This window comes from Chaetodon trifascialis, chromosome 16, assembly GCF_039877785.1.
Source record: "Chaetodon trifascialis isolate fChaTrf1 chromosome 16, fChaTrf1.hap1, whole genome shotgun sequence".
Classification (NCBI taxonomy): domain Eukaryota; kingdom Metazoa; phylum Chordata; class Actinopteri; order Chaetodontiformes; family Chaetodontidae; genus Chaetodon; species Chaetodon trifascialis.
In genome coordinates this window covers 7,187,793-7,201,317 of record NC_092071.1, presented here as the reverse complement: position 1 = coordinate 7,201,317, position 13,525 = coordinate 7,187,793, and the positions used below count along the sequence as shown (strand labels likewise).

The 13,525-nt window shown below is 44.1% G+C and overlaps 1 protein-coding gene across 3 annotated transcripts in view; it reads left to right on the top strand.

Moving 5' to 3' along the window:
• Positions 1 to 13,525, top strand: part of rapgef6 (Rap guanine nucleotide exchange factor (GEF) 6) — an 85,412-nt gene that overhangs the window by 54,117 nt on the left and 17,770 nt on the right. For 2 of the 3 annotated variants that reach the window (XM_070983559.1, XM_070983561.1), the window contains exons 13-17: positions 2,072 to 2,229; positions 4,536 to 4,550; positions 9,038 to 9,278; positions 12,396 to 12,563; positions 12,684 to 12,899. In XM_070983559.1, coding sequence (XP_070839660.1) covers positions 2,072 to 2,229; positions 4,536 to 4,550; positions 9,038 to 9,278; positions 12,396 to 12,563; positions 12,684 to 12,899 — 798 coding nt within the window. The remainder of the gene's footprint in view (positions 1 to 2,071; positions 2,230 to 4,535; positions 4,551 to 9,037; positions 9,279 to 12,395; positions 12,564 to 12,683; positions 12,900 to 13,525) is intronic. The other variant, XM_070983560.1, reaches the window with a different exon arrangement.

Below are 13,525 nucleotides of genomic sequence, written 5' to 3'. Positions count from 1 at the left end.
TAATGTTGAGCAGACGCCACACCTGGGCCTTAAGTGAGCCAGATAAGTACCTGTACGCACAAAAACTTTGCCTTTTCTGTGCCAGACACCCTGTCAACGCCACATGTAATGGACTCTCATTATGTGCAGCAAACAAATTAGTCTTTAAAAAAGCAAAATTATTTAGATTGTGGATTTTAACTGTGGTTCAGGATGCAGGACTGCTGTAGATGGCAGTCAGGCTTCTCTGAGTGTCACATTCGTCTCCATCAGCTGTAGTTATATATATCTTGACCTGCATCGTTTAAGGCGTGAATATTATTAGACTTTCTTAGAAATGCTAAGAGCGACCAATGTGAGAAGTCTCATTTGAGCTGTCTCACTTTCACCGTTACGCCCTTTGTCTTTCGTCAACATGTTTCTTTTCCACTTCTTTCCCTTTCCCCTCATTTCATGTCTGTTTTTCCTCTCCTATCTTTTCTTCCCCTCTTGCTTCCATCTTGTCGGTGCAGTGCCTATCGACTGGTGACTTGAAGATTACAGAGGCTTTGTTACAGCAGCACTGGGCTGTCTTAGTGGAAGCCCTGCATTACTGCATCGTGTTCAGGACATACTGTACAGACGCACACAGCTAGAGGGAAGCTACCGTTAGTATGCAGGCAGGATGAGATGAACTCTCTGTCTCAGACGCTTGATTACAGACTGTCACTCAAACTATTTAAATATATAAATCCTCACAACATTGAAGTGCTGATATCAGCTCATATTGCTTCCCTTTTCTTTTACTCTGCTCTTATGCTTGAAGCCTGTTTTTCAGTCTAACATGCTATTCTAGATATTCTAGATACAGCTAAAGGTCTTAAAAGTCTTAGATTGACAGGGTATCTGCAGGTCTTGAAAAGTCTTTAATTCAGTTTCCTCCAAAGAAAAGGCCTCAGAAAGCCCAGTCATGATAGTTGTGAAATGTTTCTAATCTGATTCACAGTACGATTGGAAATTATCGTTGCATGCTGCCGGGAAGTACTGAATAAAGTGGGAAATAATGGTAAATAATGCCAGGTCATATCATCCCCACTGGTTGTAGAATTGCATTCTATTCAGCATTAAAATGTTCAAATTTGGCTTGATCAACCCTGCAGGATCCTTGGTTGCACTGAAAGCTGCCACAGCTGTTTAAGAAAGAGTTATCCAACCTTCAGAAACCCACATTTATCATTTGAGGCAAGGCCACTTGCTGCCTGTCTGTCTGTGGCTGTCTCTCAGAGTTGCCATTTCCATCACATGTATGCACATCCAGGCAGTCTAATGAGACCATTAATGTAAAGGTTGATGTTTGCATATCCCTGAGCGGACGCTGGGGAGCCACGTAGGAAAGGCGGCTGTCTCTCAAGTCCAGTTTGGAAGCACAATGTGGCCGACTGCTGCACTCACACACACACTGCAAAGACACGGGGAAACACCTAAATGAGCCAAAATCCTCATTACGTATCATTTCTTTTCATACGGTGCTCCGCTGTTTGCAATGCTTGTGTGTGTCTCTGTTAGCTCGTGTACACCTGTCTCATTGTGTGTGTGTGTGTGTGTGTGTGTGTGTGTGTGTGTGTGTGTGTGTGTGTGTGTGTTTGGTGAACTTGTGTGTGTCTATCTGTGAATGCTCCTTATCAGTTCCAGCCATTCATGAAACCTCATGGATGAATTTCAGCCGTGTCACCGCTGCATATTAAAAGACAAATATAGTGATATTGATATTTTGTGTTGTCATTCTGCAAGAGTAGACATTTTGATTAAATCTCTTGATTTTTTTTTTTCCCCCCGCAGTGTTGTGAGTATCAGACTTTTATAGTTTCTCATTCTAATACTTGTGCTTAAAACTCATAAAACAAAAGGAAGAAAAAAACATTCAGACAATGTCTACTGCTGCAAAATCAAAGCTGAAAATTCATTTTAGAACATTAAGTTAGTCTTCGATGGAGGAAATCTAATTTTCCGGTTTCTCTCTCTCTCATATCACTTTTTCTTCTAATACCACCCCTCCACCTCCTCTCCCCCAATCCAACCTTCACCCCCTCCCCTTTCTTGCTTTCCTTTCTAGTGATGGTGGCATGGGTCAGTCTCAGGACGACAGCATCGTGGGTACCAAGCAGTGTCGCCACAGCGTGGCCATCATGCCCATCCCTGGCAACCTGTCGTCCAGCAGCCCCGACCTGCTGCAGCCGGCCACCAGCGTCCTCGACTTCTCCAACCCAGCAGGTAAGAAATGAAATCAGGGCGTTTCTGTGTCGACAAAACTGTGGACATGAATTCTTCTGCTGTCGGTTTTGTTTGCTTTTTGAGGTTTCATGTCCTGTTTCTTTCTTGCTAAATGCATTTGATGGTTAATTTGTGTTTTCCAACATATTTCAACAGCCTGAAACTCGTCTCTTAAACTGAAAGTCAGTACCACTCAAATGTGGAACAAAGGATAAAACCAAAGCACAACGATGCAAACTGCCCTCTTGTCGGAAAGTACTCCACCGAAGACAAAACCTGAATTCCTAAAAGCAGCCAAAGAATCATTTTTGCTTCTGTGTGTGTAAGGGAAGCAAAACTTTGATTAGACTCACTCACAGTTGTTCATGACCTTCATGGCCTTATTTCAGGTGTCTCATTCAAACAATCCACTGCCTCTTCCCTAAAGCTGTTTGTCACACTTGACTTGAGACCTCAGCCCCACTTGAACAGCGTAAGCCACTTGTGGAGTGAAGGACTCCAACGCTCAGAGACGCAATACGGACAACCTGTCACCCTTGAACATAATCACATAAAGCATCCATATGAGAAGTGTGGCGTCGTGCACGTTCAGTTTTCTCAAACTCTCAGCCTTTTATATTCTCTCTCCTTGAAATACAGGCAAACTCAAAACACTTATGCTCACTTGTGCTGACAAAGGAACACATATTCACTCACTCAAAGCAGGCAACTGGAGGCTTCTAGCATAGGTGTACACACATATTCGCACACACACACACACACACACACACACACACACACACACACACACACAGCCTGGGGTCTTTCTTTTTGAAGTGCCACAGAGCTGTTGCAGAATTGTATCCGTCTGACAAGAATTAACCTCCTGGTCTATAAGACTTATTTATTCCTTTCCTGTCAGACGGGTTTCTGCGCCCATTATTATTCAAGCTAACATGGAGCTCTCCCTCTGTGTGTTTTTTGTGTGTGTGTGTGTGTGTGTGTGTGCGCGCGCGTTAGCGAGATTGAAATATGGAGAGAGGGGAGAACAAGAAAGAGAAAACGGAAAGGTGAAAAAGAGCGAGAGAGTGAATATGGTCCTGATTTATTCCACCGGCTATTCATCAATGAGCCACACACACATACACACACATGCACGTGGATCCCCAGTTTGTAGACCCATACATCACATGTGGTTGTGTTGTACTAGAGTACAAACACACACACCAACTGGGTCCCATTAATCATCCGCCATTAGATCAAGTTTCCGTTAGTCCTCTGGCCTCCCATTAGATTTAATAGTTGAGGGGCGAACAGCCCGTTCAAAGTAGACCCCACTCCGGATGCTCTGCAGGCCTTGTAATACCCCCTACCTGCAATGACATTAGCATAGCTGATGCATCTCTATCACCTCTCAGCTGTTCATACTGAGAAGTATGAGCAACATGGCTGCCAATGTTGTAAGGCTTTGGATTTGTCGTAGTTATTTTTATGGTTTAGCGCAGCTCTTTGGTGGTTTTAAGGTGCCACAACCTGGTTTTGTGGCCGCTCATCGCAGTCGATCTCGGTCAGAACATCCTTGGAAAAGAGATTTTTAGTCTCACTTTATCAGGCATTTTCAGTAAAAGTGAGCAATTAATATTTAAGATCCAAAGTGCTTCATGCTTCCTGACATTTTTCAGCCTTTCATACAAAATAATCTTGAAAATCATCAGTTGGTTTTTAGCGGAAGAGAAGCAGGAATTCAATCAATTTGTTTCACAGAAAATGAGTCAGCAACGGTTTTGGCCCATTTTGATCATTGGTTAATTGTTTGACATGCAAAACTTTCCTGGTTCTTACATGTGACAGCTCTTCCTTATATCACTGTGAATGAATTATCCCTCAGTGTTGGACTGCTGGTCGGACAGATCCCGTGCATCCCTGCTTTCAACAACGAAAGCTGAGACAGTTAGAGAAGTGAGGCGCGCCGTGTTGTTCTCTGTGGTTCTTTGAGTAAAGCAGCAGCGTCGACGTGTCTTTTCATGCGTAGCTCTGAGTCGTTCTCTCAGATCCTCTTTTGTCTCTTTCTCTCCTCCTGCTCTCTGCTCTCGCGTCTCCCTCGCTGTGATTTTAAACAGATGTTCCTGTGTCGACATGGTGACTCATTCTCAGCCCCTCTGGTTTCACATGAACAGATTAAGGCTAAACTACAGACTCCACTGGTCTTCCCCCCTTTTCTCTTCTGTTGTGATGCTTCCAGTCACTGTGTCTCTTTGTACTCCTCCCACACTCTCTCTTCCTCTCATATTCACTGTGTTTTCTCTTTTTCCTCTCTGCTTGCCAAGCCCTGGGACTGTACTGTAAGTATACACACCTTCAATGCCACTGTTTGATTGTGCTTCAGTAAAAAACCATCCCTTTTTTTTATTTCTTTCATCCATGAACTAATTTTCCACCCTCCATCTCTGCATCCACAAACTGCCTCCTACAGGCTCTGAGTATCAGAGTAAGGATGGTTTCCACTTTTCACGGGGTCGCCTCAGGGTTGAAGTAATCACGTTTATCATTTTTACTTAAGTAAAGGTGTGATATTCTTCTTTCTGGAAAACAGTGGCAGTTCAAAGCACAACCAGCTCATGAATGCTGATATTTCCATGTGTTCTTCAGCAGTAAAATTATATTTTTGGCTTCACGATGGCACATCCTGTCTCAATGGAGTACCATTAGTTCCCCGTCCATATACAGCCAATCAGATTGTTAACTTTTAAACCGTATTTGCATAAAGCAACAAAATCACCAATCTATTATAGGTGGAGCAGATGGTCCTGCTGCCTCAGAGCCATCAGCCTGTGACACAACACAGACTTTGAGTAACAGCTTCCAAACGTGGATACACATCCTGAACCTGAGCTTGTTGAAAAAAAAAAAAAGAAAAAGTGCACCGCTAACATCAATTTGCAGGCTAGGTGCTCAGCTGCAGCACATCCAACAGCGTGTAAACATACCTGCAAAATGTAACTTTAGTGTGGTTAGATGCTGGTGTGGCTCCTCACTCCTCGGCGCCGCTGACGGAGCAGTGTCTGCCCATGGCTTGTAAGCTACAGCGCAAGTTTTGTACTTTGTCTGTGGTTCCCCCTGGCACCAGAGCTAAGCCTGCAGGCTGCTGTCAGTCACACACAGCCACCGACACGTCCCTCCAGCTGCTGAGACAAAACAGAGCGTGAAGGAACGCTCCACCTAATGCAACCATTTGGCTTTATCGTGTCTTTAATACAGGCTTTTATCACATCGACGCATAAGTAATGTCAAGCTCTGGCTACAGAGACAGTGCTTGTTAGTCGGATAGATCTATTGTTACTTTAAGTCTCCTCAGGGGGATTGATGATAATAATAAAAATGTAAAATAACACCAGCCGTATTCTTTAATGCTTTAGCTAGCGGGATGTTCAGGAATGAAACATCCTCCTAACAAGTGCAATAAGATACACTTTTTTTCATCTATGTGTGTGTTTGTTAGAGCCCTGGTGTTTAACCACAGCTGCTCTGCTCCGCTGTCCTCTGAGCGCCTCAAGCCATCATGCCCTGCCCTCTGCTGCTCTGTATGCTTTCACATGTGATTTATGTCTTCCGATTGTATGATGGAGTGACTGGGAAAAGCTTTGGCAAACAGCAGAAAGGAGGGCAAGGAGGAGGAGACTGAGGCTTGCGGAAAATGTGTAGCCTCTTTTAGTGCTGTGTTTGCAAAAACTGAGACTTTTTTTTTCCCTGTGTAGAAATCCTCTTTGGCTTCAGTCCATGAATAAATTCTCTGGTGTTGAGGAAAATGAATGATCCCTTATTAAAGGTGATAATTGATTGGATGTTTGGCTGGATGGGCAGCGATTGTCCTCCTGTGTGCAGGTCGGGCCGCAGTTCGTCCAGAGGATTAAATATGATTAAGCCCCCCGGATATGATAGCCAGCTATTTAGCCGAGAGCTTCCCTCTCTCTAATCACAAATCACTGCTAATGAGACACAGAGCATTTAGCTTCCACTCAGCCCACCCTCACCACCCTGCTGCACATAAACAAGAGAGGAGCTCTGCTACTGCAGCAACATGGAGGCAGCAACACACTTATTCCTCTGACGCAGCCTTTGTGTTTTTCATTCTGAGAATCTGTGTTTCTGCATATGTATCGCCTTCCTCAGGATTAATTCAGTCATCATTCGACTGGCTTGAGTGCATGTGTCATGTGATTTCAGTCAATAAGCTCACAGTCCATAGAAAGGTCATTCATATCCAAGATTAGCCTAAACATCAAAACATCAATATGTGCACATTCCAGGAAGGGTTGAATGCAGACTAGAAAAAAGCTAAGCTAAAGCCACACATTGTACCAACGCAGGTACACATTTATAAATGTGCCGTGTATGTAAAGAATCAGAAAAGAGAAATTTCAGACTAGAAAAATGCTTGGCTGCAGAGGTAGAAATAGAAAAAAAGAGTCGTGACTACTTTCCTGTCAGAATAGCACATTTATACACATCCAGAGTGATGCTACGTCCCTCAAAATAATCCTCAATTCTTTCATTTATTTATCACAGATATTGAAAATACAGTGAACCTGTACACACATACGCACACACAGTGACACACACCAACAGGCTCTGTAAACAAGCCGAGGTGATTGATTATCAGCATTCTAACGTTATTGTTATTGACTTTACCTTCCGCAATTTGTTTCTGCTTATTGTGCTGCTGCCGCTGCCGTAATGATGATGATAATAAAGCGGCCCCAGCTCTTTTCATCTGAACACACACACACGCCTAAAGATCGCCACGGTCGGACATGTGAGAGATCTGTGTGCTAATAAAGGTGGAGGTAATGACTTTGAACACGCTTAACCCTTTTCTGCTCGGTAAACAGGAGGATGCGCACTCATCAGTCAGACAGACCTTGTGCTTTGTTTCTAGATGATCTCTTCGTGATCTCTCTCTATTTTCAGTTTACGTGATGGAGCTCTTTGGCTGCCCGTGGCTAATGGGCCGTACCCTCCTCCTTACTCAAACACAGGGATCTTTAATGCAGTATTTCACTCAGGGGGAACATTTCCATTATTTAACACACATTGCACTGTGTCGCGTGCAGCTGCTCCGGGATCAGCCGCCCCAGGAAACTGTAGCTTTTACTTTGGCGTCTCACTATTGAACATCGTCTTAAATCAATCAAACAGTATTAAGGTATTTCATTTAACGTGAAAAACAGGGTCATTGTGGAAGATGATGCAGTTTTATTGTTGTTATGAATTATTCAGCGTTGCATTCGTAGCTTTTAAGTGGTACATTACATAATGCGGCTCAGTAAATGATTTAAGTTTAAATGGTTAATTATTGAATGGAGAAAGTGTGTTTTGATTTATGTTTTTCTTCAGATCCATCGTAATCTTTATAAAAGGTTTTCCTATAATGTTGAGTCGAACTCAAACGCCTAATTATTGACCAGGTCATATATCAGAAAGAAAGTGAGAGATGTTAATGTGTGCACATCATGGTCCCTGATCCCACATGCATGTTTACAGTGAGAGTCCTGCTGCTTCTGCCATCGTCACGCAGCTCCAAGCACACTGCTGTTTCCTTTCTAGCCGCATGTGTCCTTTGTATTTATCTTGCATAAGCTTTAAATGAGCGTGTGAAAGATGAGTAACCTGTGATTTCATCGATCATGCCACATGCACACATATCTCCATGGTCATTAACAGCAGAAGACGTCCAGTCTGTATGATTTATGCACAGACTGTACAACATAAAAAGTTCTAATAATGATATTTGAACTAAATGTAAGCATGTAGAGATGTTGCCAGATGTGACATCAGGATGCAAGTTCATTAAAAATCCGGCTTCACAGAAAGACTGACTGGATTTATGCAAGAGCGAGGCTGGAAAGAAGATGAAACAGAGTGTTTGATTTGGCTGAACAGCTGGATAGTTCAGCAAAGTCATTGGTACGCTTGTAAGTGTAAGTTATAGTAAGTAAACAAGAAAATATCAGTCACTGTAATACCTAAAATCTGTGTGTCTTTGACCCTTTGCCCATTTGGTTTTACACCAGAGATGTTGTGGCAGGAGAGTACTCAGCTCAGCCAGTCTGTTCCGAAACAGTTTTGTTACCTGAAACCCTCAATGTGCAGGGGAGTGTCCTGAAATCTGGTTGCCCACCCCAAATACCGTCTCATTACCCTTGAGTATGATTGGTGATCTGCCCATTGAGTGGCAGGATCATAGTTAGAACCAACTTTTTTGACAGTATTTTAAAGAATGAAGAATCGATGGATCCTCTGTATGACATTCCTGTGTCGTGGAAACTCAAATATCAGTTTTTGTCTGTTTCTATGAAAACGTGTATCCAAATACGAGTCAGCACAACATTTCACTTCTTAGTCGACTTTTATCGCTTGCATGCAAGAACCATCATTAGCATTACACCAATCGCAGCTTTTATTCACTTCAGGTTACATCATCAATTCATTTCATAACCGGGTGCACGACCTTTTGGCATGATGGGTGAACTTCTGACTTAGCTTTCAGATGCTATACTGCTTTCCAAAATGTCAGCAACAATAGTCAACTGCAGTTTCCCTCATTTAGAGACTTCCTCTTTTACACAGCCACACGTACACAGGAGAAAGTCTAGCACCTCTTCAGATGAAACAGACAAAAATTGAGAAACTGTTTTTATGTGCCGTAGACTTCATTAGTTTTATTGCATTTTTGCCTTTTGTTATAGTATTGGCCTCCACATACTGTAACTGTCAACTCGTCCATTCCTCCGTCACTGACAGCTCTCCCTTTTTTCTCTTCCACTCTCAGACATCCCAGACCAGGTGATCCGGGTGTTCAAGGCCGACCAGCAGAGCTGCTACATCATCATCAGCAAGGACACTACAGCCAAGGATGTGGTCGCCCACACCGTCAACGAGTTCAGCCTCATCGCAGCACCCGAGACCTACTCCCTGTGTGAGGTGTCCGTTAGCCCGGAGGGTGTCATCAAACAGCGCCGCCTGCCCGACCAGCTGTCCAAACTGGCTGACCGGATTCAGCTCAACGGCAGGTGAGAAACGCTTCTTTAACATTTAAAGATGCGTGTGCCTCAGCCCGACTGTGGTGGACATTAGGGTGTTTCTGCCTCTCCAACATTAAGTACACATGGCAGCAAACAAGAATTAATGTAGCAGGAAGGAAGGATTTCATGGTCAGGGAAGCACATCGGTCCAGGAAAAAAGTAGGGACAGTATTTACAGCAGATCCACAATGGGAGTTTTGGACAGAAAGCAGCTGGAAGCGGAACATTTATACAGACCTACGTCTTGTTGAAGACTTGAATGACTAAACCAGAGCAATAACCCGCAGTGCTTGGACTACAAGGCCAGAATCCTTCCTTTTCTTTTCCAAATTATCTCTGGTTTGCTTCAGCCTACGCAAGGCCACACGGTGCTCATCGTTTTGCAGCTTTATTCTGAAAATAGACGTGTAGCCATAGCAGAGGAACCCAGTGCAAGACTTTACTAGGTACTGTTCAGTGGTGTTGTTAATTCACTTAGAAAGTGTAAATCAGTTCCTGAGTAAATGGCCCGACTGAAAACCAGCAGGGCTCCAGGTGCAGAGGAGCAGGATCCAGAGCCACTGTCCTAGTTCAGTGGAATGAATAAATCAGGTGGCGCATTGCCCCGTTAAAGCACTGGAAACGTGTTTAGTTGCTAGTTGTTCACAGTGAATCACATATAATGCTGGTCAAGTGCCTTTGTGTGATGATGGGTGTTTATTTTGAGTCAAAGCGCCACTGCCGGTACGGTGTTTTTTAATATGTCTCCAAGTCTGTGGTGCATCACGCTGTCGCCTTGATGCCTGACTCATTCCCTTTTTAAGATGAAAGTTAGTAGGACATGAAGGATAATTGGACTGCAGCCGTAAAGTCTGCCTTAAAACCAGCTCCTCTGTCAGTTTTTCACACTTTTCTCCCTCTCTTCCTGGTCTCCCGTGGTCCCTCATCAGTCCCCTCCCAACTAGGTTAGCATGAATATTTCATCCTCTGTCAGGGGCCTCGGCAGACAGCATGGCACGTCTGGAATTATTCATACACACACTCGCACGCACACGCAGACGCAAGATATAGATACAGACTGTCACCTTCTTATACACGCTCACACATCCAAACACAGATAGACATGCAAATACTGTGTTTACACAGCCATTGTGTATCAGTGCAAGCATGCTCCTGCACGCACAAATTCTTACTGAGAAAGTCCAAACGTGTGAACAGAGACACACTCAACCAGCTATAAGATGCTCCCCCTGTGTTTTTGATTTATGGCTGAGCTGCATGGGGAACAAATGTCATACTGTGAAATATTGGTAGGAAAAAGATTGTTTTTACTATGAAGGTATGAACATGTATGGATAGCTCTTCTCTCCAATACTTCATTCTATCCTGTAGTAGTCATTCACAGCAAAATACAATGTTTGCCTTCACTGATAATTCGTCTTGCTGACAAACTGACAATACACTGTCATGTATGGCAGTATTTTTACATGTGTACATATACATGGTGCAGTGTCAGCAGCATGTACCTGTAGTGTGTACTCAGCAGAGTTTGCAGTAGTTTCCAGGAGCAGGAGGCAAATATATCTCTGTATCCCGCCTCCTCCGCCTCTCTCCCTCTCCTCAGCTGATGATTGACAGACAGTCTAACAGGAGACGGGCCAAGCCAATGGCAGCCTTGTTCACACCACTGCCAAAATACACACTCTCACACACACACAAACCACCAATGGCCATTTACACTGGCTTAGTTCCAGTGACTTAGCACCACTTTGTCCATCATTAATTTAGTCTCCTCTCCATATGTGCAGAGTTGTGTGTTTATTTTTTATTTTTGCCGCACAAGTCTTCAGTTTATTAATGTAACTTTAATTGAATTGAGAAAATTGAACCAATGTGTCCATTCATTTCATCTTGTCTCCTCTCGTCTCCACCTCTGTCCTCTCCTCTCTAATCCTCTTGTCTCCTCTCATCTCCCCCCCCCGTATTGTATCGCCTCCTCTAATCTCATCTCCTCTCTTCTGTCCTCTCCATCTCTCTCCTGTCCTCTCCTCTCCTCTCCTCTCCTCTCCTCTCCTCTCGTCTCGTCTCGTCTCGTCTCGTCTCGTCTCGTCTCGTCTCGTCTCGTCTCGTCTCGTCTCTTCTCCTCTCCTCTCCTCTCCTCTCCTCTCCTCACGCTTCCACACAAGTTCTCCTCAACTTGTGTTAGTTTATTGTGTTTACAGGTTCTTAGAAAGTCCTAAAATGTCTCAAATCGAAATGTGTACATTCAGTCTTCGGGTCTGCTTTTGATTTTTCTAAATAGCAGCCACTTCTGTCTGAGTGTGAAACGTGTTGTGCTTTATCCTAAATGGAAGTTTAGCTTGACCTTCTCACCTCACATCCTCTAATCTCTAAGCTCGCCGCTCCTCTCTCCAGCAGCCAGTTTAGAGTGATATCCATGCCAGCACTTTGGCCCTGAGAGCTGCAGGTCTACGGGGCACTAAGGTGCTGCATTCCTACATGACCACATCACAGCTCCAGTAGAGTGGAAATGCAGGGTTTTAGATTTATAAGCATAGAAGCACATAACGAGGTAAGAGAGATGGCCTTCGGCTGGAAGCTCTCCCAGAAAACTGTTGCAGTTTGAGGCAAAAGAGAAATGGCTCTTGTCTTTCCTCTCACTCATGCATCTGTCGTCATTCTTGCCTCCCCTTTGCTGAGTGCCCCTCACTCTGTTTCTTTACCCCAAGGTAAAAAATGGCCACAATCTACCAATATCATCCGTATTTGTTCCCCCTCCTCAAACTAATCTTAAATTGCAGACAGAAAACGTGGCCCTTTAAGATGAAATGTGAATGAGAGGAACATTCTAGAGATTTATCTGTTTGTTTGTTTTTTTAATATGAGCAGAAAGTTACAGCTGCATGAAAAACTGGATCCTGTCCACCCACCTGTCTGCCTCTGCAGCCTGTGTTAAAGCATCTGAGGGCACTGCAGACCCAGTACCTGCTGCTCTAAAAATACACAAACATGTCTGGGATGGCAGAGAATTGTACAGATGAATAACTTATAGAAAAAATGAGAAATATAGTTCCTTAACACATATCCTTGTCTCATCCTCTTTTCCCTCTGCTGTCCTCCCTGTAGGTACTACCTGAAGAACAATATGGAGACGGAGACGTTGTGTTCAGACGAGGACGCTCAGGATCTCCTCAGAGAGAGTCAGATCTCTCTGCTGCAGCTCAGCACCATGGAGGTCGCTGCCCAGCTCTCCATGAGAGACTTTGAGCTCTTCAGGAACATCGAGTCCACAGAGTATGGAGCTGTTAATGTTCTGATTGGTTTCTATGACTGTGGTCACTTTATTTGTGTGGCAGTTTTAAAAGCAAACTTCAGAAAAAGCTTCACGGTTAACGTCTTCGTCATGGTTTCCAGGTACGTGGACGACTTGTTTAAACTAGACTCCTCGATGGGAAGCGGCAATCTGAAACAGTTCGAGGAGGTGATAAACCAGGAGACCTTCTGGGTGGCCACAGAGATCCTGAAGGAGCCCAACGCCCTGAAGAGGATGAAGACCATCAAGCACTTCATCAAGATCGCCCTGCACTGCAGAGAGTGCAAGAACTTCAACTCCATGTTCGCTATAATCAGGTGGGCTCAGCGTAGAAGCTGTGGGAAGAGTTTGTGTGCACGTTGGCTTCCTAATTAAGTGCAGTGACACAGTGTTTCATCATATTCCTCATTGTTGCCTCAGTTGTAGAGGAAAAGTAGCATCAAAGACAGGATTTACGTTCTGTGAGGACAGCTAGCAATTCCTGCTTTCTGCCAAATGAGCTTTGGCCACTCAAGAACCTCCCTCACCTCCTCCCTTCCTCTTCCTCCTCCTGCCAGCTTTCTGAATGAGCCCCGATTCTCCCAAACCACACAGACTCTGCCTCAGCAACCTTACAGCGTCCCAAGAGTCCCATAGCAACGGCTGCATTTATTGTTTGTTGCTGTTGTTAATTCCCTCTGGCCGCTGTGGTTTTGGCTGTTAGGCTGAGCTGAGGATGTGTGTGCTGTAGCCGTGTTATGAGGGGAGGAATTTCAGCACTGGTATTGTGCTTTAGTGATGAATTTGGAGATTTGATTGTGTTTGAACGCACCAGTGTGTGCATACATGTATATTCATGTGTGTTGGTGTGGCTTAACAGGTAATTGTGAGTGTGTTGTGTGTATTTGTTTTTTTATGGCCACGTTGCTGGTTTGATAATCCTCCCTTCAGTTTTTCCTCTACT